Below are 23286 nucleotides of genomic sequence, written 5' to 3'. Positions count from 1 at the left end.
TAAGGCAGGAGGATGGGAGGATTGCTTGAGCCCAGGAGGTCAAGGCTACAGTGAGCCATGATTGCGTCACTGCACTACAGCCTGGGCAACAGAGCGAGACCCTATCTCAAAAAAAAAAAAAAAAAAAGGGAAGAAGAGAGAATGAACCTTATAATAAAGGGAGAGGAGAATGGGATGGGAAGAGGGTAAGAAAGAGAAATAAGATTGGAGAGAGGAAAAAATATAAAATATTTCATGCCTGTAATCCCAGCACTTTGGGAGGCCGAGGCGGGCAGATCATGAGGTCAGGAGATCAAGACCATCCTGGCCAACATGGTGAAACCCCCTCTCTACTAAAATACAATTTTTAAAAAGCGCATGCCTGTAGTCCCATCTACTCGGGAGGCTGAGGCAGGGGAATCGCTTGAACCCGGGAGGTGGAGGTTGCAGTGAGCCAAGATCGTACCACTGCACTCAAGCCTGGCGACAGAGTGAGACTCTGTCTCAAAAAAAAAAAAAAAAAAAATGAAGGGAGAAGAAAGAATAGGATCATAATCAAGAAAAAGGGAGAGAGAGAAAAAAAAGCAGAGACAGGAGGGCAGAAGAAGTGAGGAAGAAAGGGAATGAAGCAGGGAAGGGGAGAGGAGCAGAGCGAGGGCAGATGAGAGAACAGACTCCAGCCTGCACAGAAGTGGCACCATCCGCTGCATATTTATGACCCTGCCAGAGAACCGGTTGAGGGGAACAGGCGGGGGGAGCTCGTGGTGGAGGAAAATATGAAGACGAAGAGCTAAGCTGCTCTGGTCCCTTGGCAGAAAGCAAGCACGGAAACAGAATGTAAAGCAGGCGGGCTCCACGGTAGCCAGAGAGCAGGCCAGGCGGGTCGGGAGAGAAGCACCTGCCCGTCAGCTGGCCTGGCAGCGAGGCACAGGCCTCTGAGGACTGTCCGGGGGCCTGTCCAGCCCTGCTGAGCATGCGCGGCTCCAGCGCTGGGGCAGCTCTGCCCTGTTTGGTGCGGCCCGGGAGAAGTGTGAACCCACCTCCAGCCGTTTCACTTGCGTCCTTTCAAACTCCAGGCGTGTCTCCAGCTCCCGTATCTTAGCTTCCTGCCTGCTCACCAGGGACTTGTCCACCATGGACTGCTCCAGGAACTCCACCTGGCTCTGGAGGGCTTGTAGCTAGAGGTGGGGGACAGGAAGAGAAGAAAGAACTGAGCCCAGAAAGGGAGGAGACTGTGTCTGGGGCAGGCAATATCACCACAGTGACCAGAAGGCAAGGGGAGGGAGGGATGCACCTGGGAGGAAAGAGAATGGAGCCCTGGGCCAGAGGCCTCCCCCATCTGCCCCAGTGCTTGGCACAGATCTTGCCCTTCAGAGAGAAAGGAGAAAGCTAAGGATCGGAGAGGGAATACAAATGGGAAATGAGGCAGGGAAAGCCCAAATGTCTGCTATGGTGACATGGCTCCAAGCCTAGCTCTTGCTCCTCATTTACGCTGCTCTGTGGATTACTGATGGCAGAGAAAAGCGCCTTCTAAACTGTGAACTTGGGGGTTCCTCCCACACCTAGTGACCCTGGCACTCTCTCTCTCCTGAGGGAGCCCCTGGTCCTCACCTTCTCCTGCAGCTCCTGCTTCTCTTTGTTGGCTTCTTCTAGCTGAGCTTGGAGATCATTTATCTGAGCCAGGTCCCGGGAAGCCTGGGAAAGGAGTGAGAGCATCAGAAGCAGGATCCCCCATAAGCATTCAACCAGCCCAGCCCAGCTGGAACACCAGGGGACCGAGGTTCCCACTCCATCACCTCCCAAAACAAGCGGTTGTGCGGGGGACCCATGAGGAGGACCAGAAGGATGGTGACGGTGCAGAGTGTGACGGGCACTCCTGGCAGGGGTACCTGAGCCACGGCAGCCTTGTGCTTCTTCATCAATTCATTCATGTCTTCCTGATCTTCCTCCAGCCGGTTCTGGATCTCATTCTTCTCACGCTGAAGGCGGCTCAGCTGCTCCTCCAGCTGGAGAGAGGCAAAGACAGATCAGAGGGCCTCAGGCCCAGTGTGCCTGTGGGCTCCAGCTGCCTCCAATGGCAGGGGCTTTGTAGAGAAGATGATAATGGGCTGAGCCTGCCTGCTGGGGTGGGTCCCAGGACTAGTGATGCTCAAGGAGCTGCCTGTCCTGCTCTGGACCAGGGAGATGAGGGAAAGGGCTGTGTGCAGTACAGGCAGACCCTGGGCCTCTGAGCTGAATGACAGCTGCTTCCTGGCAGCTCCTTTGAGGCTAATGAGAAGGCAGAAAAGGTCTGCCCAGAACAAATGACCCATCATCCTGGCACTATCAGTCCAGGCCCTGGCCTGCGTGCACTCTGCCCCCTTCAGGCCCCAGGGAAGGACCCCTCAAGTCTGCGAAGGTCTCCTGGCTTAGACTCTCATTTTCCCTGGGACTGCCCACTCCCTGGGCATCCAGCCCCCACAGCCAGTCCCCTCCTTGGGGGAGGGGAAGAGAGATCCAACAGCAGCTTCAGGAAATGAATGAATCTATTAGCCTGTAATTCCAAACCAAAATGACTGTGTTGGCTCCTTCTCTGCCCCATCCATCTTGTTACTGGGCTGTGGGGAGCTGGGGAAGCCTCCGCCAAGAAATTTATTAACTCAGATTTAAATAAAATGGTAATTTCATAACAACCTTTTTTAACACAATTAAGGAATTTGAATTACTCACCTGAAAACTGCTGAGGAGCACAAATGTCATGGGGATAAATCAAGCCCGTGAGATTGGCATCTCTCAGCAGCTAGGTGACTAGCTCAGGGGCCATGAAGCCACCAGCCAGCCCAGCCTCCTCCCCTGCCCCATTCCCTGCCCAAGGGGCCTGCCCACTGGGGTGGGTCCCAGGACCAGTGATGCTCAAGGAGCTGCCTGTACTGGCCGCATCCCAGTAATGAATTCTCTGCCGATGGATGGGCCGTGGGAGAGGTGGGAAATTAAAAGGGAGGCATTAAATAAGAGCTCTAATTAGCTGCCGCTTGGGCTTGTCAGTGGGCTGGGCAGGGGGAAGGGGAAGGAAGCCAAGCCATCCTGTCCTCTTATCGGTGCTTCTGCTAATCTCTAGGCACCTGTTTACATCCCTCAGCCACATTAGCTGCCTTTATTTATGGTGTTGGGGCCTGCGGCCAAGCTCCCGTAGGCAGGTGGTTAAACAGGGAGATGGGCCCTTGCTGTCTCCCTCTTCTGCCCGCTCCTCCCCGAGGCCTCTGCTCAGTGTGGAGAGACGCAGAGGAGGGGAGGCCTGCTCTTCCTGCAGCAAGTCCTGGCGTGAAAGGACCTGTCACAAGTCCTGACGTGGAGGGACCTGTCTAGGGTGAAGGGAGCCACAGAGGCAGCTCTATTCTGCCTCAGCCCCCCGAGCTCTGCCCCGGGCACCTTGGCCCCTCACCGCTGTCTTGGCTTTGGCGATGTCATCAATCTGCAGGTGCAGGTCTTCGATCTCCACCTCCATTGCTTTCCGTGCTTTCACGGCTGCCGCACAGGTGAACTCTGACTCCTCCAGCTGGACACAGACCACCCCCGCCCCAGGGAGAGATGTCAGCCATTCCTTGGGGGCAGGAGGGCTGTACAGGAAAGAGGGAGCTCGGATGCCCTCCTTCTCCTCCTCCATTCACTTCAGACCCCAGGGCCATGGCTGTGTGGTGGTGCACGCGTGGGGATCTCCTCCCGTGACATGGCTGGTGGGCACCAGGCCCCATCCACACCATCCCAGGCTGGGTGGTGAGACAGTAAGGCACACGCAGAGCCTGGGGAGTCTAGCTGCTACACGTGGCTCTCCCCTCTTTCCTGTCACTTTCCTTCCCAAGGACTCAAGAACCACTGAGAGGAGCGAGAGAGAGAAAGAAAATGGAAAGGTAAGCTCTGTTGTGCCTGGATCAGCCATGTGCTCTCTGTGGATACCTGGTTCTTGAGCTGGGCAATCTCTCGCTTGCTGGGAGCACTGTTCTTCAGGTGGTCCAGCATGAGCTGGGCATCCGCCAGCAGGGCCTTGGTGCGCTTCAGGTCCTTCCGCAGCCGCTTCTCTGACTCAAAGTCCCGCCGGTTCACCTGGGTGGGCACCAGCAGTTGGGGTTCTGGGCTCTGCACAGGGCCTCCTCCTATCTTCCCCAAGCTCCCTCCTCACCACGTCCTCATTATCAGTGTCCCCATAAGGATGCTGGAAGAGCCAGGATCATGCCAACCAGCGATAAAGGGCTGGGTGTGCCAATGTATGGTGATGCCCCCATCCCACAAGGGATGACGATGGGCTCTTTGCAGCACCCCCACCCCCGACAGCTCTGTTCGTGGCTCCCCATCCCTAGGATCCCCACTCCTCAGGCCGCATGGGCAGGCAGCCGGCCAGGCTTGGTGGGTGGAGCATCCCCTGACCTGGTCGCTGAGGGTGGCGAGCTTGCCCTCCAGCTCCCGCTTCTCTCGCAGCACCTTCTGCTTGTCCTCATACTCTTCCTCTAGCTGCACCTCCATCTGTTTTAACTGGAGTACCGTGGGGACAGAGACCCGTCCGTCCCTTTAGTGCCTGGTGCCAAGCAGGCCCCTTCCATTCTGGGCTCCCCACTCCAGGAAAACAGTGGGGCAGGCCTGAGCACAATGATGTTGGTGGAGGGGTCAGAACCTAAATTCCAGGTTTCTAGGGTTTCAAAGCAGCCTGGGAGGGCGAGGAGGGATGGCAGGCCACATGCGGTGGCTAGCCAAGACAGAGTAGGAGAGACCTTGCCGCACGGTGGAGACCTGCCCGGCCAGGCTGGCTGACTGCAGGCAGCACCAGTGCAGCGTAGCACAGCAGGGGCACAGGGGGCTGCCCCTGGCACAGAAAGCAGGGAGCGTTAGTTCCTCAGGGGCCCAAGCTTCTCTACAGACTCTGAGCCAATACATCCTGCCAATGCTAGGATCCCGAGAGGCGCTTCCTGGCCCAGAATGACAATGGAAGACGATGTGGCTGAGGTAGGGAGGTGGAAAGCCCCTTACTTTAAAGCGGTGATGGGAACAGGTGTTTACGCTGGACAGGTAAGTACTCAGATACCTTACCTTCTTCTGACACGACTGCCGGGCCTCCTCCACCTCCTCATCCCGACTCTCCATCTCCTTAGAATGGGTCTGTCTCATCCGCTCCATCTCCATCTCCAGACGCAGCTTGGCCTGGAGGTGGTTGGAGTAGGGTCTGGGTTCCCTCCCCAGCTGTGGCCACCCCCTTTCCACCTGTGCATGGCTCTCCCTAGGCTCAGGGGCCGAGAACGTCCACCAGCCAGTTCCCTTTGCTGGCACCTTGCTCCCGTGGCAGCAGCTTCTCCAGAGCAGCTGAACTCCCTTACTAGAGGTCTGGCATAGGCCCACAGAGAGGCAGCTGGGGTGGGGACAGTCCTGCAGCTTCTCCGTCTGCCTGCAGGCTCCAGCTCCCTGAACTGACTTGGTGGCTGGGTAGCAGGCTGGGTGGGCCTGTGGCCCTCAGCTGCCATGCATCCTGAGCCCCTCCCTACTAGAGCTCCATCAGATTTGTTTTTGTGGAAAGTTCCACAAGCGCGTCTTCACACTGTGGCTGGCACAGATCAGGTGCTCACTCCACATTTTGTGAGTAGGTGAGTGAGTGAATACGCGAATGAATGGAGGCAGGATCCTCTGGCCCATGCCTGAGGCTGGCTGTGGGGATGGTGGCGGACTCGCTGTACCTCACCTCTCCCTTGGCCAAGCCCTCCTGTACCTGTTCCAGCATCTGGATGGTCCCTGCCTGCTCATCCAGCTCTTCTTCCTGATCCTTGACTTTGGCCTCCAGGTCCCGGAGCTGTTTCTTGACCTTGGCTAGAGAAGCCTCATCCTTGGACTCTTGGGAAGAAATGTCCTGGAGCTCTGCCTCTAGAGACACAACCTTCTGGGTGAACCCTGCAATGTCCATGTCTTTTTCCTGGAGCAAAAGAGATGAGGCTGGTGCAGGGCTGACCCCAGGTTGTGAGGGGGACAGGGCACAGATGGTGGGTGGCCCTACCCACCTCTAGTTGCTGCTTCAGGCTGAAAGCCTCAGCGAGGAGCATGTCCTTCTCCCGCTGCAGCTTCTCCCGCTGCAGCTTCTCCCGCTGGGCCTCCTCATGCGCCTGCGAGAGCTCACTGTCAAACCTGCGAGGGAGTGTGGCGGCTCCATCAGATGGGGAAGAGCCGGGGTCCCCCACACAGACACTGTCAGGAGGTGGTGCCATGGACAGGACTCAAGCAGGGGTGGGGGGACCCATGCAGCCCTAACATGGGGCCAGTTGTAAGGTAGCGGTGACATTTAGAGGTGGCAGGTCAGGCCACTGAGGCCCAATTGAGCAACTGGGTCTGGGATAGGGAGCACTCAGGTGAGCCCTTTCACCAAGTAGGCCTAAGAGGGACCCACAGACTGCTAAACAGGCCCCCTCAGGAGTTAAGTCTCTACATTTTCCATTTCAACACATCAAAGAATGAGGGACCCAGGTGAGGGTGGGGTGGGAAAAGGATAGAGATGAGCACCCTGCTTCCACTAACTCACTTTCCACAGTTTGGTTCGACAACTGTAAGGGCAACAGCTGGCTCCTTGCCCCTGCCTCTGGGCACCAGCCTTTGGCCAGGACCACGCACCCCAGCAGTGCCGGCAGGACACCACCAGGACACCCCATACTGGGTTCAGAGCTGGCATTCCCACTGTGCCCAGCTGGCCACATGCCTCAATGGGCACACAGGGGGCCTCGTTCTTCACTCCTCCACTTGCCAGCCTTCCATTTCCCACTAAATATGGAGCAAATTGCTCAAATTCCTCTTAACACCTTCCCTAAATAGCTAATCAGGTTCCTGTGGAAGTTGAACGCTCCCCTTACCCCAACTCCACATCAAAAAAAGTAAGAAAACTCCGGGCAGCTGAAACCTAATAAGTTGCCCAGCGGGGAGCAGGGCAGCACAGTAACTAGGCCGAGCTGGCAATGTCATCGGGTGCTCAGAAGGGGGGTCGAGCTAAGGGTGCCAGCCTTTGGGTAAAGGGGTAGGGTGGGGGCAGAGATGAGAATGAGGGAAGTGGCGGTCATGGTGTCAGGTGGGAGGAATAGAAAACCTTCCTATTTCCCCCAGCTGGGGAGATGGTGGTTGGTCCAGGAGGCCGGGGGTAACCCAGGGTCACTGGAAAGGTTCTGTTCTGCCATCCTCACTCCCAGCGTTGTGGGTGTGGGGATACCCCTTCACAAAGGCAACCAGTGCCTCTGCTGAGAAGCCCTTCCCCTGCAGAGGAGAAATGGGCACTGTTCCCGCTTGCCAGGGCGCCCTGCTGTTCCTAGGGTGTGTGGGTTCCTCAGTACTGCTAATGAAGGCGTCCCATCCTCATTCCCAGCCCCGGAAATTAATTTAGATTGGATTTTCTCCTGTGAGGGCCACCCCCCTCCTTTGTATCATTACCATAATGAGATGGAAGTGGCACGGTAGTTTAACGACATTAGTCAGGAGAGTGTGTTTGTGTAGCTGAGGCAAGTGAGGGAGAGGCAGAGCTGGGGGCTGAGGGCAGGGACATAGAGGTTCCTGCACAGGCCCTGGTTGATGCACTTCCTGATGGGGCCTGGCACGGGATGACAGGCACATGATGCGGGGAGCACCTCTGAAAGCAGAGGCCTGGGCAGGCCTTCAGTGGGGACACAGCCTGAGTCCACCCTGGAGGTCAGGAGGGGGCCCCTTCACGTTCCAAGATGAGTGACCAGGCAAGCAAGGCCCCTGGACAAATTCAGGTCCTTCCTTCTTTCCTCCCTGGAGGGCGAGGAGGCAGTCCTGTCTGTGGCTGCTCCAGAAGGTTCTCTGGGCCCAGGGCAGGGGGCCCACCCACCTCCTCTGCTTCTTCTCCAGTTCGTGGTTGCGGACCTGCTGGCCCTCCAGGTGCAGCTTGGTGTCTTGCAGCTCAGCCGTCAGTCGCTGGCACTTCTTCTTGAGCTGCTGCAGAGCCCGCTGACTCTCCTCACTATCTGCCTGCAGGTCCCCGAGCTAGGGGCCAAGATGGGGTGCATATACAGAGAGACCCAGAAGCATAGGTGGAGAAGGTGAGGAGAGGGAAGTGGGTGAGTGAGGGGAAGACCCAGGGATGCGGGAGGAAGTCGGGTCTCCCAGGGAACTGAAGAAGCTCTAATGATAGCTTGCTCCTGATTGCCCCTGCACCAAGAAGCTAACATGCCAGCCTCCCCGATCCATTCCAGCCAGGCCTGCCTGCCCCCAGCGTTCACTGGACCGACACAAGGCACCAGTCCTCTCCTGGCCCTCCCAGGCACAGGCCTCAGCTCCTCCCCAGCCTCACCCGCCGTTCCAGCTGCCTCTTGTTCTGCTGCTCCACCTCCAGCTTGTCCTCAAACTCCTGCTGGAGCCGTTTCTTGGTGAAGTCCACCTCCCGCACAGCCCGCTCATACTTCAGCCGCCACTCGCCACCTGTGGGGTTGAGGCAGACAAGGGAGGATGGAGGTGCTGAGAGTCCCCAGAAGGGGCAGAGGGGAAGGAGGATGGGGCAGGGGGAGCAGCAGGTGGAGTCAGCCAGGGCTCAGAAAGCTCTCTGCAATGATGGCTTCCTCCCAAGGCAGAAGGAGCCACTAGCCAGGAGAAGACCAGAGCAGGAGATGTGGCTACATGTGCTGTGCCCCCCAAAGGACTGCTGGGACCACGGCCCTCAGTCTTTGTCATGATCATGGTTGTTTCAGCTCTACCTAACAATCCCCTGCATTTATTGGCACCTCTGCCTTCTCATCTGTTTCTTTCAGTTTAGCCCCATGGAGGGGAGACAGGCCTGGACAAGGGGCATGACTACCCAGGGGTGGGCATCAGGGCTCGCATTGCGGGCCACTGCCAAGCTCCTTGGGCCTCAGGCCCACCTGCATCATCATCATCCACTTCCCCGTTGATCTCCGCTGCCCGGATGAGACGGGCCTCCATCACCTCCATTTCCATAACCTCCATCTGCTTCTTCAGTGCATCGTACTGGGTCTGCAGAAGACAGGGTTTCAGGGTGTGCCATTCCATCCCCTCATACCCACTCCCCGAACCACACAGACCATGATCACATGCTTACCAAGGGCAGACAGGGATGCTGGGCTAGGGGTGAAGATGCCAACTGTCTTTGGGGGGAGCCAATGGGCACTAGGGTATGGCAGTCACCAGCCTGCTGTTCTCACCCAGGCCCTGCCCTCACCTGCAGTTCCTTCATCTCCTTCTCAGCCCGGAGCCTCTCTGCTGTCTCCGCGTCCAGCAGCTGGGAGGCGGACTCTCCTGTGTTACGCTCATCTGTCAGCTCCGATGTCAGCTCTGAGATCTGGGGTTGGGGGTAGGGAGTCACCACCAGTTGAAGTGCCTGCCTCACTCAGTCAGAACACCTGGGGGACCTGCAGGGGCTGGGTCTCCCTGCAGCCATGCCCAGTCGGTGTGGTGCCAGGAGTCACTCACCCGGCTCTCCAGCCGGTCACTGTTGAGCCGCAGCTCGTTCCTCTCCTTCTCCACCTTCTCGAGCTTGCTCCGCAGCTGCTGGATCTCCTCCTAGGGTGGACCAAAGAGGGCAAAGTGAGCCAAAGGCACTGCGAGGGGTTGGGGCCCTGGGTCTGCACCCCTGTAGTGAACGAAGCTGATGAAGCTTGGGCCAGGACGCCATGGGGAAGGCATGTCCCCAGTAGCAGAGCCACTGCCTCCTGGGGATCCTGTCCCTAGACGCTTCCCAATAAGCTAGGGATGCCCAAGATTTTATCGTAAGAGGCTGTCCAGGGGCTCAGCCAGCACCCCAGAGGGACATCTTCTGTTTGATGAGCACATTTCAAGGATGCCAGCTCTCTGGACTAAACGAAGAAGCGCCTGGAAGCCCAAGATAAACCGGCAAGGCCTCCCCCTACCCAGAGACTTGGCCCTCTCAGGCTGTCACATACGTCTTTGTTCCGGATCTGCTCCTCTGACAGCTGTACTTCGATGAGGGGCCTCACTGTGGTAAAAAGCTTCCACCAAGGCCAGTCCTTCACCCCTTTGTTCTTCTTGATGTTCTTCTGTACACAGCGAATGGCCAGGTCCTGGATCTGCAGGTGGGGTGGGGGTGGTGCACAGCGGGGCTCTCAGTCACCCTGGCCAAGCTCGGCCCAGGATCCTCCCCACCACCAGCACAGGCCCCCAGGGCTGCTCCTCTGGCCCCCTGACCCCGAGTCAGATACTTCTCATGCTCCCCCTTGCCCCAGGCTCACTCCATCCCTCAAAGGGTGGGCAGCACAGAACCCAGCCCTGGGAGCACTGCGCTGGGCACTAGCCACTCCACTGCCATTAGGAATAATTTCATCTGCTTTATTTGCTGCCTGATTATTTCCAGCACCCTGGCCTAGCTGTGCTATGAAACCTAATCTTGCTGAAACACAAGAGGCGGCAATGCTGGCTGTTTTATGGACTTGCTAATAAGAAAAGGAGTCGCTGACACAGCTCCTTAATCTTCATGGAGCAGCCTATGATCCAGAGCCCACCTTTGCCTGGGCCCTGATTCCCCTACGCCTCAACAAAGCCCTCCAACCAGGCCCCGTCGCTGGGCACACCAGCACACTTGCTGGCACCAGGGAGCTGCCTGTTCCCCACCCTGGCCCAGGACATGGTGCCCTGGGAGGTTCCTGCCTCTTCTCCCCCTTATAGCCCCCACCCCAGGAACTTGGCTGTGCCCATCTAGGTTGGGGAGGGGGAGGGGATGTCTCTAGAGCAGCACCTTTCTCTTCTTGAAGTGCTGGCGGGCCAGGTAGCCCCTGCAGGCTGCTTGGAACAGGGTTAGGTTCCTGCTGGTTTGTTCATCCCGCTGCTCCTCCAGCCGTGCCAAGGTGCCCGCCCGGAAGAACACCTGTGAAAAAGCAGGCCAGGTGAAGGCAGGATACTGGGCCAGCCCAGCAGAGGAAAGGCAGAGAAGGTGAGGAACTGGAGAAACAAGCAGGCCAGGGAGTACAGCCCTTGGCTTGGGAAGAGCCTCAAAATCCAATTGTCCAAGAGAGGAGGGGAGGAGCAGGAAGAGGCCCTGGGAAGGTTGAGGGAGAAGGGGCTGGGGAGGTTTTGGCAGGGGAGGGGTAAGGTGTGAAATTTAACTTCAAAGAGAGATGAAAGGAGAGGGAAGGTAAAGGGAAGATACCTGGGGCAAGGAAGGAAATGGAGCAGTCATCGGTCAAACAGGGAGGGGGCGTCCTGCCACATCTGTGAGGGCTTCCTCACCCAGGACTGCCAGCAACCCTGTCAATGCCCCCTGTGCCCACAGCCCACTGCAGGGCCCAACCTGGGCTCCAGGCCCCTCTGACTCCCAACTGCTGGGATCGGGTGAGTGGATGCTGGAGAATGTCTGTGTGAGAAGCAGCGCTGGGGAGCAGCGTGCAGAGGAAAAGCGGGGAGAATGGGAAGGGGGGTGGTGGGAAGCTCCTGCCTTCTCCTCCCCCTCCCTGCTAGTTTCATTTCAGATGGTCTCCTCTTTCATGTGCCACCCCCCAACACACACCCAAGTTTCACCTTCTCATGAAGAAGCCAGTGAGGTGGGCGGGGGTTGGCCCAGCTGAGGGACCTGTCATACAGGTTTGGGGGCTGGAGGGCAGGCATGTGCAGAACCAGCTGGGTGCCCCCACGCCCGGCCTTTCCTTAACACTCTGTGCCGCCCTGAGATAGGGCTCAGTAAAATTTGCCACACGCCACAAAGGGAAGTGTGTGTGAAACGGGAAGGGTCAGGTGAAAAAAATGGCTCTATCCATGAGAGTGGGCAGAGACACCTAGGTATAGGCCTACCTCCAACTGGCACAGAACACAGAAAATTCCTTTTTGTAGGGCAAAGAGAAGATGTGAACATCATGGGAAACACAGGTTACATAAATGCACTCAGCCAACAGACACAGTATCCCAAGGCCCCCTTCAGCAAAGATGCAAACAGAGGGCCTAAACTTTCTGCTGAGAAAGCTCTGCCTCTGGCAACTCCACAGAAACCTGGTCCCCTGAGGCTGGCCTTGGAAAAAGCCAGCTCAGTCCTTTGTGACACTTCCCTAAATCCCACCATCGAACATGGGGTTTCCCATGGGTCTTAAGTTCTACCTGAGCCTCAATTTCTTTTCCTTAAATTTATTTTGAACAGTCTTGCTCTGTCACCCAGGCTGGAGTAAAGTGGTGTGATCATCGATCACTGCAACCTCTACCTCCCAGGCTTAAGCTATCGTCCCACCTCAGCCTCCCCAGTAGCTGGGACTACAGGTGTGCACCACCATTCCCAGCTAATTTTTGTATTTTTTGTAGAGATGGGGTCTCCCTATGTTGCCCAGGCTGGTGTTGAACTCCTGGCATCAAGCAATCCTCCTGCCTCAGCCTCCCAAAGTACTGAGATTACAGACATGAGCTGCTGTGCCTGGCTGCTCAATTTCTTTCTTTCTTTTTTTGGAGACAGAGTCTTGCTCTGTCACCCAGGCTGGAATGCAGTGGTGCAATCTCTGCTTACTGCAACCTCCACCTCCTGAGCTCGAGCGATTCTCATGCCTCAGCCTCCCGAGTAGCTGGGACTACAGGTGCCCGTCACCATGCCCAGATACTTTTTTTGTATTTCAGTAGAGATGGGGTTTCACCATGTTGCCCAGGGTGGTCTCAAACTCCTGGGCTCAGGCAATCTGCCCACCTCAGCCTCCCAAAGTGGTAGGATTGCAGGCGTGAGCCACCACGCCTGGCCCCCAGCTGCTTAATTTCATATAATGTGCAAGCCTGAAATCCTGCTGGGGGTAAGGAATATCCAAGTCCCGCTGGAGGACAGCAAACACGCTTGGTTAGGACACATAGCCACCTGACCAGGGCAGAAGTGAGGTGCTGGAGTAGGGGGTGGATAATGGCTCAGAGACACAATGAGAAGAGAAAGAATGGTCTAGAGGCCAAAGCAGTGAGCCTCAAATCTCTCTTGAACATTTGGGGGGTTAAGGGTCCTTTTGGGTATTGGGTGAAAGCTCAGGGCCATCTCCTCCCCAGAAAACACATTCATACAAATTTTACAATGTCAGGAGGCTCTGAGCCCCCCCAGAGTCCTTATTGAAACTCTCAGGGTCCCATGGCTCAGATGAAGACCCCCCTCCTCTGAAGCAATGTGACACACAGGGAATCCTCGCCCATGAGTCAGTGTTAACCAGAGCCTAGACGACCTGAACTTTCTTTCCCAAACTAGATGTGAGCAGGCACCCAATGTTGACCCAGCTCTGCCCTTGAGTGACAGTGGGCCCTGGGGCTTGCCTGCCTCAGCCGGGCACCTGGCATGGCTCAGGACGACAGAAGGTCTGAGATGGCAGCTGGGCAGAGGATCAGCCTGTAGAGGCCCTTTCCTGCCCTTCCCGAGATAGGCCTGGGAACCCAGGCATGGGCTGGAGGAGGTGCCATCCCCAGTGGCAGCCAGCAGCAGCTCAGCCTGCTTGAGAGGCAGGAATCCTGGCGGGAAAGACCAGGGTGAGTGGACCCAGGGAGAGACCCCGCAGCTGAAGCAAATCCTGACAGCAGATAGCCCTAGGCAGGGGCCCAGCTGGCAGCCCCAGCTTAAAAAAGCAGGAGGAGGGGAACAGAGAGAGAGAAAAGAGCTGAACCAGACACAGAGGTAGACAAAGCAGTGACACAAACCAGAAAATGACACAGAAAGTGGATGGGACACAAAGACACAGAGAACAAGGAGAGAAACAGAAAAACAGAACTAGAAACCAAGGAATAGAGACCAGCAGGGACAGCCAGAGACAGCAGAAGCAAAGATGGGAAGACGCAAAGACACAGAGATGGGAGCGATTGACAGTGAGGAAGGGCAGGAGGAGCCAGGAAAGTGACTCAACATGCAGGGCCGAGAGGACCAAGCACACAGGACAAGTGAGACTCAAGCCTCTGCAAGCACCTCCTTCCACCGCACACGCCCCACGGGGCCCTGCAACCAAGAGTTCCTTCCCTCTCTGCTGGCAGACAACTGGTCCAGAACCCTCTCTGGCTCTCCACTGGCCTCCCTTCCACCCTGGCCCTGGGGCACACATGCGGGTGCCACCTGTCCAAGCTTCTTAGGCTCGGAAGAGAGGGGCATGCAGGGCTTCCTGCCTGTGGGAGGAATGCTCAGCTGACCCTTTGGTGAGGAGTGACGTGGCAGACTGGCACCCAGGGGCCAGCGTGCCTGCATTTTACGCATGGCGTTCCATTCAGATGAGGAATTTGGCCTGTGGGCAGGTGGTGGTGGCACAGCCTCACCATGTCCTACTTGCTCTCTGGAACCCAGCAGCCCCAGATAACTCTCCACAGGGGCTGTACCCAAGGCCTCCTGCCTCTTCCAGCCCACATCCTCTGGGTCCAGCCCTCCTGTTTCCCCCACTCCCCACACCAGGACTCGGGCCAAGTTCAGGGCCACCTTCCACCCACTCTCTCCTGACATCACAGAGGTGTTCCACTGAACAAGCCAGTTATCCAGAATGAAGGAAAGCCAGGTTGCTGCATCTGAAACCTCTAGCTCCCTGGCCCCTGGCCCTGAAGGGGGCAGCCCCTGAGTGGCTGGGCGGGGTGGAGCTGGGGGCAAGACTCAGAGGGCACCAGGAGACTGGTGATGTCTGGCTGAGCAAAGAGAACAGGAGGAGTGGGCCAGCCACCTGACAGGGGCCCCTGGAGTGAGGCCCGACTGCCCTCCTGTGGGACAACTCACCCGGCTCAGGCCCATGCAGCAGCTGCTCTTCTCCAGATCCAAGCACTCCAGCAGCTCCTCCACTGCCTGTGGAGAGAGGCCTCTGTCAGGCAGCCCGCCTGGGCCTCCCCTCACCATGCAGGGCTTTCTCCAGGCCCTTGGCCCTTCCCCTCCCTCCTCCTAGACAGTCTGTTATTCATGCACTTGCGTGGGCTTCCTCAGTGTCAGGCACTGGGTTGGACTCTGGGGACATAGAGATGACTACGAGAGGAATAAACCGTCTTGCTGGGGAGCAAGACAAGTGAACTTGTGCAGTGCCCACAGGAGGTCGCACCTACGCAAGGCACCTCAGACAGCTGTTGGTTGTGCTGAGAACTTATGATACAAGTGAGAATTTGTTGGACAAAGTAGGGGAGAGGGCATTTCAGGCAGAGGAACCAGTGTACGCAAAGGCCTGGGAGCACAAGACAGCAAAATGCACTGAGGAAACTCCAAGTCACTCACTGGAACTGGGGGGTGGGTAGTGAAGGTGCAACTACAGAGGGGGCTGAAGCCAAAGCATGTGGAGCCCCATGTGCTTCGGGAGCCCCTGAAGGGTTCTCTTAGGGATGGGCATGATCAGGTCTGCATTGGTAGAGGTCTCACTGGCAAATGGGTAGATGGATGGAGACCCACCCCACTTAGGCAGTAATCCACAGGAAGGGAGGCTAGAGCCTGGCCCAAGGGAAAGAGAAGAGGAGAACACGCAGCAGGTGTTAAGGAGACAGAGCCTTGCTGGATACGGGGATAGGGTATGTAAGGAGGAATCTAGGGCTATACTGAGATTTCCGATTTACGTAACTAAGCAGATAATGATGCCATTCCCCAAAGTAGGGAATATAAGAGAAAGAGGCGGCTTGTGGGGAGAATGAGTTTGGTTTGAACAAGCTGAGTCTGAGATGCCATAAGGGATAGGGTAGAGAAGTCCAGGAGGCAGCCAGATAGAAATGTATGTCTGGAGCTCAGGAGAGAGGCCTGGGCTAGAGGTATTGATTTGGGAGTCATCAATATATATGTGATAATTGAAGTGATGAGTGTGAATGAGGATGGCCAGGAAGAGGGTGCAGAATAGAAAATACATATGGCCAAGGACAGAGTCCTGAGGAAGACACCTCTTTACTTCAGGGGCAAGTGGAAAAGAGGACCTCAGAGGGAGTGAGAACAGAGTCAAGGGGGAAACCAGGAGTGGCAGCAAAGAGGCCCAGGAGAGAATGTCCCAGAAAGAACGGAGCCCCATGCTGCTAAGAATTCAAGTAACAGAGGGATAGTAAAGTGCCAGTTGGGCCAGGCGCGGTGGCTCACGCCTGTAATCCCAGCACTTTGGGAGGCTGAGGTGGGTGGATCATGAGGTCAGGAGATCAAGACCATCCTGGCTAACACGGTGAAACCCCATCTCTACTAAAAATACAAAAAATTAGCTGGGCATGGGCCTGTAGTCCCAGCTACTTGGGAGGCTGAGGCAGGAGAATCGTGTGAACCTGGGAGGCGGAGCTTGCAGTGAGCTGAGATGGCGCCACTGCACTCCAGCCTGGGCGACAGAACGAGACTCTGTCTCAAAAAAAAAAAAGAAAAGTGCCGGTTGGCTCTGGCAATATGGAGGGCGTGAGGGATGAGAAGACCAGTGCCAGGGCATCAGGGAGAGGGACCAGGCAGCCATGGGCAGTGAGGGCAGCAGGAGGAAAGCCCAGGGCAGGCAGGAGGCAGAGCACAGTCCAGGGAGACGATGACAGAGGCTCCTTCCAGAGAGCAAAACCTGCAGGTCTGTGGGGAGTTTCTCCATGGAGAGAAAAGGGCCAGGAGAAAAAGAGATGCCAGAGGAAAAAGAGAGAGAAGTGAATTCACACTGATGGAATGGGTCTCTGGGGAGACCCAAGGAAATGGACTCCAAGGCACAGGATCAAGGGACTGGATGAGAGGGACCCTCCCCACCAAGACAGAAGGGGTACGGGAAGAAGGAGGCTGGGGAAGAGAGGTTTGCAGGAGGCAGAAGAAGCTGGAGCCTGATGTCCTGAGATCTGAAGGCTGGGCATCTGCTGGGAAGGTGAGCCAGGAAGGTGGGGCGGAGAGGATTTGAGAAGAAAGATGGAGAATGCAATAGCAGACAGGAAGCCTGGAGTCACGGCCAGATAAGGAGGGGACATCTAGAAGACTTGCTGGTCCCCCTGAGGGCCCACCAAAGGCTGAAGACCATGAACCTGTAGGAAGTCAAGTCCACAAAGTTGTATAATTTTCTCCCACCACCCTTGGGAGCCCAAAGCAAGGAGTGCAGACACCCAGAGGCTGGCGCTTCGGTGGGAGTTGGGCAGGCCAGGTGCTGCGGGAGGCTCAGGAGTGCTGAGGGTGAGGGAGGCCGAGTGACTGCAGAGTGAACCATGGAAAAGGAGACAATTCACAGAGAAATGGAGTGTGATCCAGAAAGAGAAGTTCTGATGGAGCCAGAGAGCGGGTGTCCTGAGGGGAAGAGAGGAGTGGGACCAGCAGGCACGAGGCTGTAGTCAGAGAAGGCCACGCTGGGATTTATGATTTTGGAGCTGGGGCATTTCCAGAGCTGATGAGGTACTGGTGTAGCCACAGGTGGGAGGCTGGAATGGAGGCTGAGGGCCTGTGAGAAGGGGGCGTGGGACGGGCATCTATGTCCACATGAGGTTGCCCAGGCCACCAGCAGGCCAAAGGAGGGAGGGAAGTTCTTCCGAGCCCCCTCCATGAATTCAGGTCTTTAAGGCAGGGGTGGAGGGGCAGGGGGGCACACACAGAGACAGGCTGGGCACTCTGTGGGCTTTCTGCCCCATTCTGCAGCATCCTCTCCATTTAGGGAAGCCATCCTAAGGTCTGAGGTGCTTTCAGAATCAGGCTGGGTGCCTGAGGCCCAAGCACAGTAAAGGAGGGGTCCTCTGCTCTGGGAGCCCTGTGACTGTCTAAGGGGCTGCCTCTGGGGCTCAAGGTGATAGCCCAGACGGGCAGGGAGACCCCTTCCACAGTCACAAGTTCACCAACCAGGGCCGGCAAACGGCCCGGCAGCCTATGTTCACCTGGCACCACGGAGGTCTCACCATATCCACCTTCCTTCTAGGAGGAATGTTCGCCCAGCCCTGGACAGCTTCCTGCTTCAGGAACCAATCCCTGACATGGGGGTCCAGGTGCCATCGGTGGGGCTCCCAAAGCACTAATAATTCTCATGCACCCTCAGTGCGCCCAGGCCCTGCTCGCTCCTGGATGATTGTCTGGCTCACCAGCAAGCAGACACCCCCAGCTCAGGCCTCCAAGGAGCGGGTGGCTCTTCTCCAGCTCCTATGGTCTGGGCCCCAGGACACAGTTGGGTGCTTCCAAAACTGGGAGCCTGAGCAGGGCCAGATGAGCTGTCTCCAGGGAAGGGAAGGCAGATGAGTCTGGAAAGGGCAGCTGCTTGAGGGGCCTGGGCAGAGGGAGAGCGGTCTGGGGACCTGGACCTACCCGCCTTTCATCCACCACGATGTAGTTACGCCCGTGTTTCTTGGTCAGGTGCGGGGCCAGGACATCAAAGCGGCGGCGGAACTCGGAAAACACCATGTGGTCAGGGTAACCTAGAGAGAGCAGCCCAGAGCCAGGCCTGTCAACGCCACCTGCTCCCAGCACACCCCAGTAGCCACTGTGCCTGGGCAGTCAGTGGAGAGTCACCAAAAGGGAAGAAACTGCAGGGGGTGGGGAGCCTGTGGTTGAAGGCAGGCCTAGAAAGGAGAGCAGGTAGGCAGGGAAGAGGAAGAGAAGGCCAGGAGGACAATCAGGCCTGCTCCACAGGGGGATAGGAAGGCCCAAAAAAGGAACAGCCTCCTTCAGAGAGAAGTAAGCTCCTAGTAGTCAGTGAGGTATGCAAATGGGGGGTTGTGGGGTAGCTGACCAGCTGGGAGGAAGGCTACATCCCAATCCCCAAGATGCTTTCCAGCCCTCCAAGTCTATGCCTCAGTGATAACCCAGACAAAATAATGTCTTATGGTCTTAAAAAAAAAAAAAAAAAAAAGACACCAGGCCAGGCGTGGTGGCTCACGCCTGTAATCCTATCACTTTGGGAGACCAAGGTGGGAGGATCACTTGAGGCCAGGAGTTTAGACAAGCCTGGCCAGCATGGTGAAACTCTGTCTCTACCAAAAGTACAAAAAAGTAAGCCGGGTATGGTGGTGCATGCCTGTAGTCCCAGCTACTCAGGAGGCCGAGGCAGGAGAATCGCTTGAACTCAGGAGGCAGAGGCTGCAGTGAGCCAAGATCACACCACTGCACTCCAGCCTGGGAGACAGAGCAAGAGTGTGTCTCAAAAAAAAAAAAAAAAAAGGCACCAGAGAGTAGCTGAGAGGAATCGTGCATTGGCTAGGTGCTGGATTCCTGGCCCTGCCTCTTAGGATCATGTGACCTTGGGCCAGTCACTCAACCTTTCTGAGCCTCGGTTTCTTCACCTTTAAACAGCGGCCCTCGCACTTATCTCGCATGGTAGTCATGGAGATTAAATGAGAAACCAGGTAAAAAGCACAGTGTGACTCACTTGGTTGGCATTTAATAAACACTCCTTTTCCCCCTCTGTCCACTAGAGCAGGACATGAGAAAGGCTGCCCTCCTTGCCTCACTCTGACCTTGAGTCCTAGGCCAGGTGACCAAAAAGACTTGTAGATTCTCTTTCCCTGAAGAGTGTCTGGGCTTCAGGTCAGGGGAGGTGTGACCTGACTTTTGGCTTGGAGCAAAGTGGGTCAGAGCAGTGGCTAGCAGGAAGTGACCCCAAGTCACCCTGATCTTACCAGAGCCCAGGGTGGAGGGCCACGAACTCCACTCCCACAAAATCACAGAATTTCAAACCAGAAAGGGATCTTAAACCAGATCCAACTCATCTTTCAGACACAGAAACGGAGGCCTGGGAGGAGCGACTGGCTTGCTCAAGGTCACAAAGGCTGCTGCTGGGGGCAGAACTGGCTTCCAAACCTGGACTCCTGACAGCTAGCCAAGGGCGTGCTCCACAGCAATGATGGGCTAGCTGGCTCTGGGAAACCCTCCAGCTGGGAGGTGAGGCTGATGCATGTGCCTGATAATTGAAACAGGAGGTGGGGGCTGCTGAGGGGCCAAGACAAAGTGAGCTATTGATTGTATCTGAATTGCAATTAAATTGATGGGCCAGGATAGCAGGTCTGGACGCCTGGCATCTTAATTAATCATCAGTGCTATAGTCGGTGGCTGGGGGCCGGGTGAGGGAAGGGGGGCCTGCCGCTGCTGGCCTCATCGATCTGCTTGTTTGAGTAACGCACATTGATTTTGGTTCAGAGCGGTAACAATCTGGTTTTGAAATAATAAACACCAACTCCATATCAAGACGTGGGGACAGATCGATGATTTATTTAGAGCAGGGCAGGGAGCCTGTTTCCTGGCTTGGGCTGCTAAGGAAGTTTTAGTGCCCATGGGAATGCCTGAAGGGGACCTGGCTGTGGGTGGGTGGGACCCTACCTGCTCTTCTAGTGAAGGAGAAAAACAGCAGAAACCCAGCAACTCATAACTTCTCAGGCAAAAAACAAAAAAAAAACAAAAAAAACCCACCCTACTTGAGAGACATGAGACATGACTCTACAGCCAGCCTGCCTGGTCAAATCCCACTCTGCCACTCAGGAGCTGTGTGACCTTGGGCAAGCTACTTAACCTCTCTGAGCCTCAGTCTCCTCATCTGGAATGATAGCAGTGTGCTATCCCGGCCCCCAGCCACCGATAACAGCTTCTAAGGACTCTAAGTAACCACTAATACTATCATCCTGTCTGTCGCCTCCTTTAGATGGATCCATAAAAAAGGGTCTGTCTGACCTTTCTTGGGAATTTTAAGTACTTCAGAAAGATTTAGCACCTCATTTCTCACTGGGCAGATGGCTCCGAAAGGGCACTGGGTTTGCTGCTGTGGGCAAAGCTGAACTGTCCAAACTAGGGACGTGGGAAGAAAGGGAGCTGTGGACAAATGACAAGGTGCAGGGTGGAGCTAGGAAGGGAGGGGGACAAAGAGAACTGAATATGGAGGGGAGAGGAGGAGGCAGGGACTCTGCAGGATGGAAGGAAATGGAGAAAGAAAGGGGCTGTGGGCTGGGAGAGATGAGGAGAGACCAGAGCAGAAAGGATCGTGAGGAAAGACAGGAGCAGCCCCACTGCAGCCCACGGGTCCCAGGTGGGAGGTGGGGCCGGGCAGGGCCAGCTCTGGAAAAGAGAGCCCAGAGTGGAGAGGAAAGGAGGCCCCACCTTGGCGGTACATGCGCATGGCATCGAGCAGGCGGGAGCCACGGAGCTGGGTGCGGAGCAGGGGCACGTCGAGCTGCAGGAGCCCAGCCTCGCAGTGGTCTCCCGAGGGCAGGTCCAGCTCACTGCTGCTGCTGACTCGGCGGGAGGAGGCGGAACGGGGCTCCCCAGCCCAGCCCTCAGCTACAGGCAGGAAGCAGTGCACAAAATGCAGCTTTGACTTCTTGATGGTGTCGATGAGGGCGTCCTGCCGAGGGGAAGGGACTGCCCTCAGTGGGCTCTGATGGCCTGTGCTCAGAAGAGCAGGGACTGGTGCCAGCGTCTCCACTGCTCACGGGGTAGCAGGGGCCCCAGCACCAGCCAGGACATGCTAAACCTGGACAACTCTGCCCTCGCCGGGCCTGGGTGGCCACTCACAGGTGGCAGCACTGAAAAGAAGACCCCCACCAGCAGCCATTGAGTCACAGTGGGACGCTGAGTGGGCACCAGATGGCCTCAGTGTGCTCGGAGTCCCCAGGCCTGCCTACCAGGGGTAAGGAAGGGTCCCCAGGCCTGCCTGCTGGGGCCCGGCTGGCACTCACCACCTGTAGCTTCATCTGGATGCACAGTGACTTCTTTTTGACAGCCGCCATGCCTGTGGTAAAGGTTTTCCGCATGCTGGTGGCCCGGCGCAGTGCCAGCTGCGAGCCGCCCTCCAGGCCCGCGATGGAGCCAGAGAGCACCGTGACACTGCCTGCGCGGCCCAGAAACAGGTTGCTGATGATTTTTCTGCCAGAGGTGGGAGGATAAGGGAGGAAAAGCAGTCACATCGATGGAGCGGGAAAGGCCGCTCCTCCCCCAAGGCCCCAGAACACTAAACAGTCCCATTCAGCCACGTCCAGGGGCCTGGCTACCTGAACTGCATGCCCCACACCCTACAGAGAAACAAACCGTGGAGAAATTTTCAAACAGTAAGGAGAGAAAGCCAGAGGTGGGCAGAAGCCAAGGGGTGGACAGGAATCGGACAGAGGGGAGCAATCTACTCATCTACTTCCCCTCACCAGGGAGGGCAAAGGTGTGGAAGAGTTTCCAATGTGACAGGAGGGGTTAGGGTTCAACATCTTCTAACATACGATATAATTTATTTATTATGTTTATTGTTCATTATCTGTCTCTCCCATTAGAATGTAAATTCCACAAGGGCAGGGAGTTCAGTTTTGTTCACTATTATCTGCCAAGCACCTAGAAGCCCCCGTCGCAGGGTAGGTGCCCACTAACCATCTTCTGAAGAGTAGAACGGATGACAGGGCCCGTGGGGCTGGGGGTTCTAAGGCCGCTCAGGGCCTATGGGGCTGGGGGTTTCTAAGGCCACTCCTGCCTTCTTTGACTTGAGGGTGTTCTTCACATTTAAACCATAGGCTCTCCCACCATGTCTGCCTCCCACCTCTACTTCAAGAGGCCCCTCAAGCTCCTCAAGGCCAAGTGCCCTGGGCTGTTGCCTCTCAGGAATAAAGGCCATCTACTTTGCTAGTGAGGGGGCCTCTGAGACAACCCCAGGGGGAGGGAGCCCCAAAATCAAAACAGTCCTGGGTACAGGACAGGGGCAGAGGGAGTGGTGGTCTTACTTCTGGGAGTCCTGCAGGAGCCGGGGGGCATTCTGGGTGGCTGGGTTCTGCTTGGTGTAGTTCAGCCAGCCAGTCACATTGTACTCTACCCAGTTGGTGCCATGGCTGTGGCCCAGGAGAAAGTGGTGTGGTTTGCTGCTGTGCAGAAGGGGGCTTTGGCCTGACGGTGGGAGAAGCAAGATTTAGGTTGTCAGGGTACAGGCACAAAGTGACCCCCGCCCCCTCCCAGGGAGTGCCACCTGGACCCACCTGTATGTAAGAGGAAGCAGAGGAGCTACCCTCTAGGGATGCCACCTACCTTTTTTGTCACCTTCCTGGGGGCCATAATAGGAGAAAAGGCGCTCCAGGAGGGCGTCCTCACTGGCCCCTGGCACCAGAGCCTCCTCTTCCAATAGCCAGAGCAGGCCCCTCGCCTCGTCTGTGCGGGCCAGCGAGCGGACCTACAGAGAAGGAAGGAAATCCCTCCTTGTCATATGGAGCTGTGGGAAAGGGGCCAGGGTGGTGCCGGGCCCAAACACACCCTACAGAATGCTACACACGTGCACACATGCACACACGCACATGCCGCAGCTCCTGCCGCTCACTGCTGACACCTTGTGGAGGAAGCGGGCAGCCCGGGGAAAGGGGAGCCAAGAAAGTGAGCAGAGGGAAGCCCACAGCAAAAGAGGGTGCTTAGCACTCCAGTCCAAAGTCACCAAAGACTGCAGCCTTCCTGCTGGCCCGAGCCCGCGCCCCGAGGCCCTCCTCCACCCTCGTCCCCTCGGAGGTCACCAAGGACTTGGATGAACCCCACATTGCTCT

General features: G+C 56.7%; 1 protein-coding gene across 20 annotated transcripts in view; it reads right to left on the bottom strand.

Annotated features, from left to right (window-relative positions):
• MYO18A (myosin XVIIIA) overlaps positions 1-23286 on the bottom strand; it is a 136490-nt gene that overhangs the window by 15422 nt on the left and 97782 nt on the right. For all 20 annotated transcript variants that reach the window (XM_055102067.2, XM_055102071.2, XM_055102068.2 and 17 more), the window contains 22 exons: positions 22784-22925; positions 22486-22645; positions 21463-21649; positions 20885-21128; positions 18107-18216; positions 14639-14704; positions 10694-10822; positions 9885-10028; positions 9415-9504; positions 9164-9283; positions 8847-8958; positions 8282-8409; positions 7820-7974; positions 5994-6117; positions 5708-5908; positions 5038-5148; positions 4381-4485; positions 3913-4059; positions 3401-3514; positions 1869-1985; positions 1591-1674; positions 1020-1157 (listed from right to left, as the gene is read on the bottom strand). In XM_055102067.2, the coding sequence (XP_054958042.2) occupies positions 1020-1157; positions 1591-1674; positions 1869-1985; positions 3401-3514; positions 3913-4059; positions 4381-4485; positions 5038-5148; positions 5708-5908; positions 5994-6117; positions 7820-7974; positions 8282-8409; positions 8847-8958; positions 9164-9283; positions 9415-9504; positions 9885-10028; positions 10694-10822; positions 14639-14704; positions 18107-18216; positions 20885-21128; positions 21463-21649; positions 22486-22645; positions 22784-22925 (2928 nt within the window). The remainder of the gene's footprint in view (positions 1-1019; positions 1158-1590; positions 1675-1868; positions 1986-3400; positions 3515-3912; positions 4060-4380; positions 4486-5037; positions 5149-5707; positions 5909-5993; positions 6118-7819; positions 7975-8281; positions 8410-8846; positions 8959-9163; positions 9284-9414; positions 9505-9884; positions 10029-10693; positions 10823-14638; positions 14705-18106; positions 18217-20884; positions 21129-21462; positions 21650-22485; positions 22646-22783; positions 22926-23286) is intronic.

Source organism: Pan paniscus, chromosome 19 (genome assembly GCF_029289425.2).
Source record: "Pan paniscus chromosome 19, NHGRI_mPanPan1-v2.0_pri, whole genome shotgun sequence".
In the NCBI taxonomy this organism is placed as follows: domain Eukaryota; kingdom Metazoa; phylum Chordata; class Mammalia; order Primates; family Hominidae; genus Pan; species Pan paniscus.
This window is presented reverse-complemented; position numbering and strand designations above follow the sequence as displayed.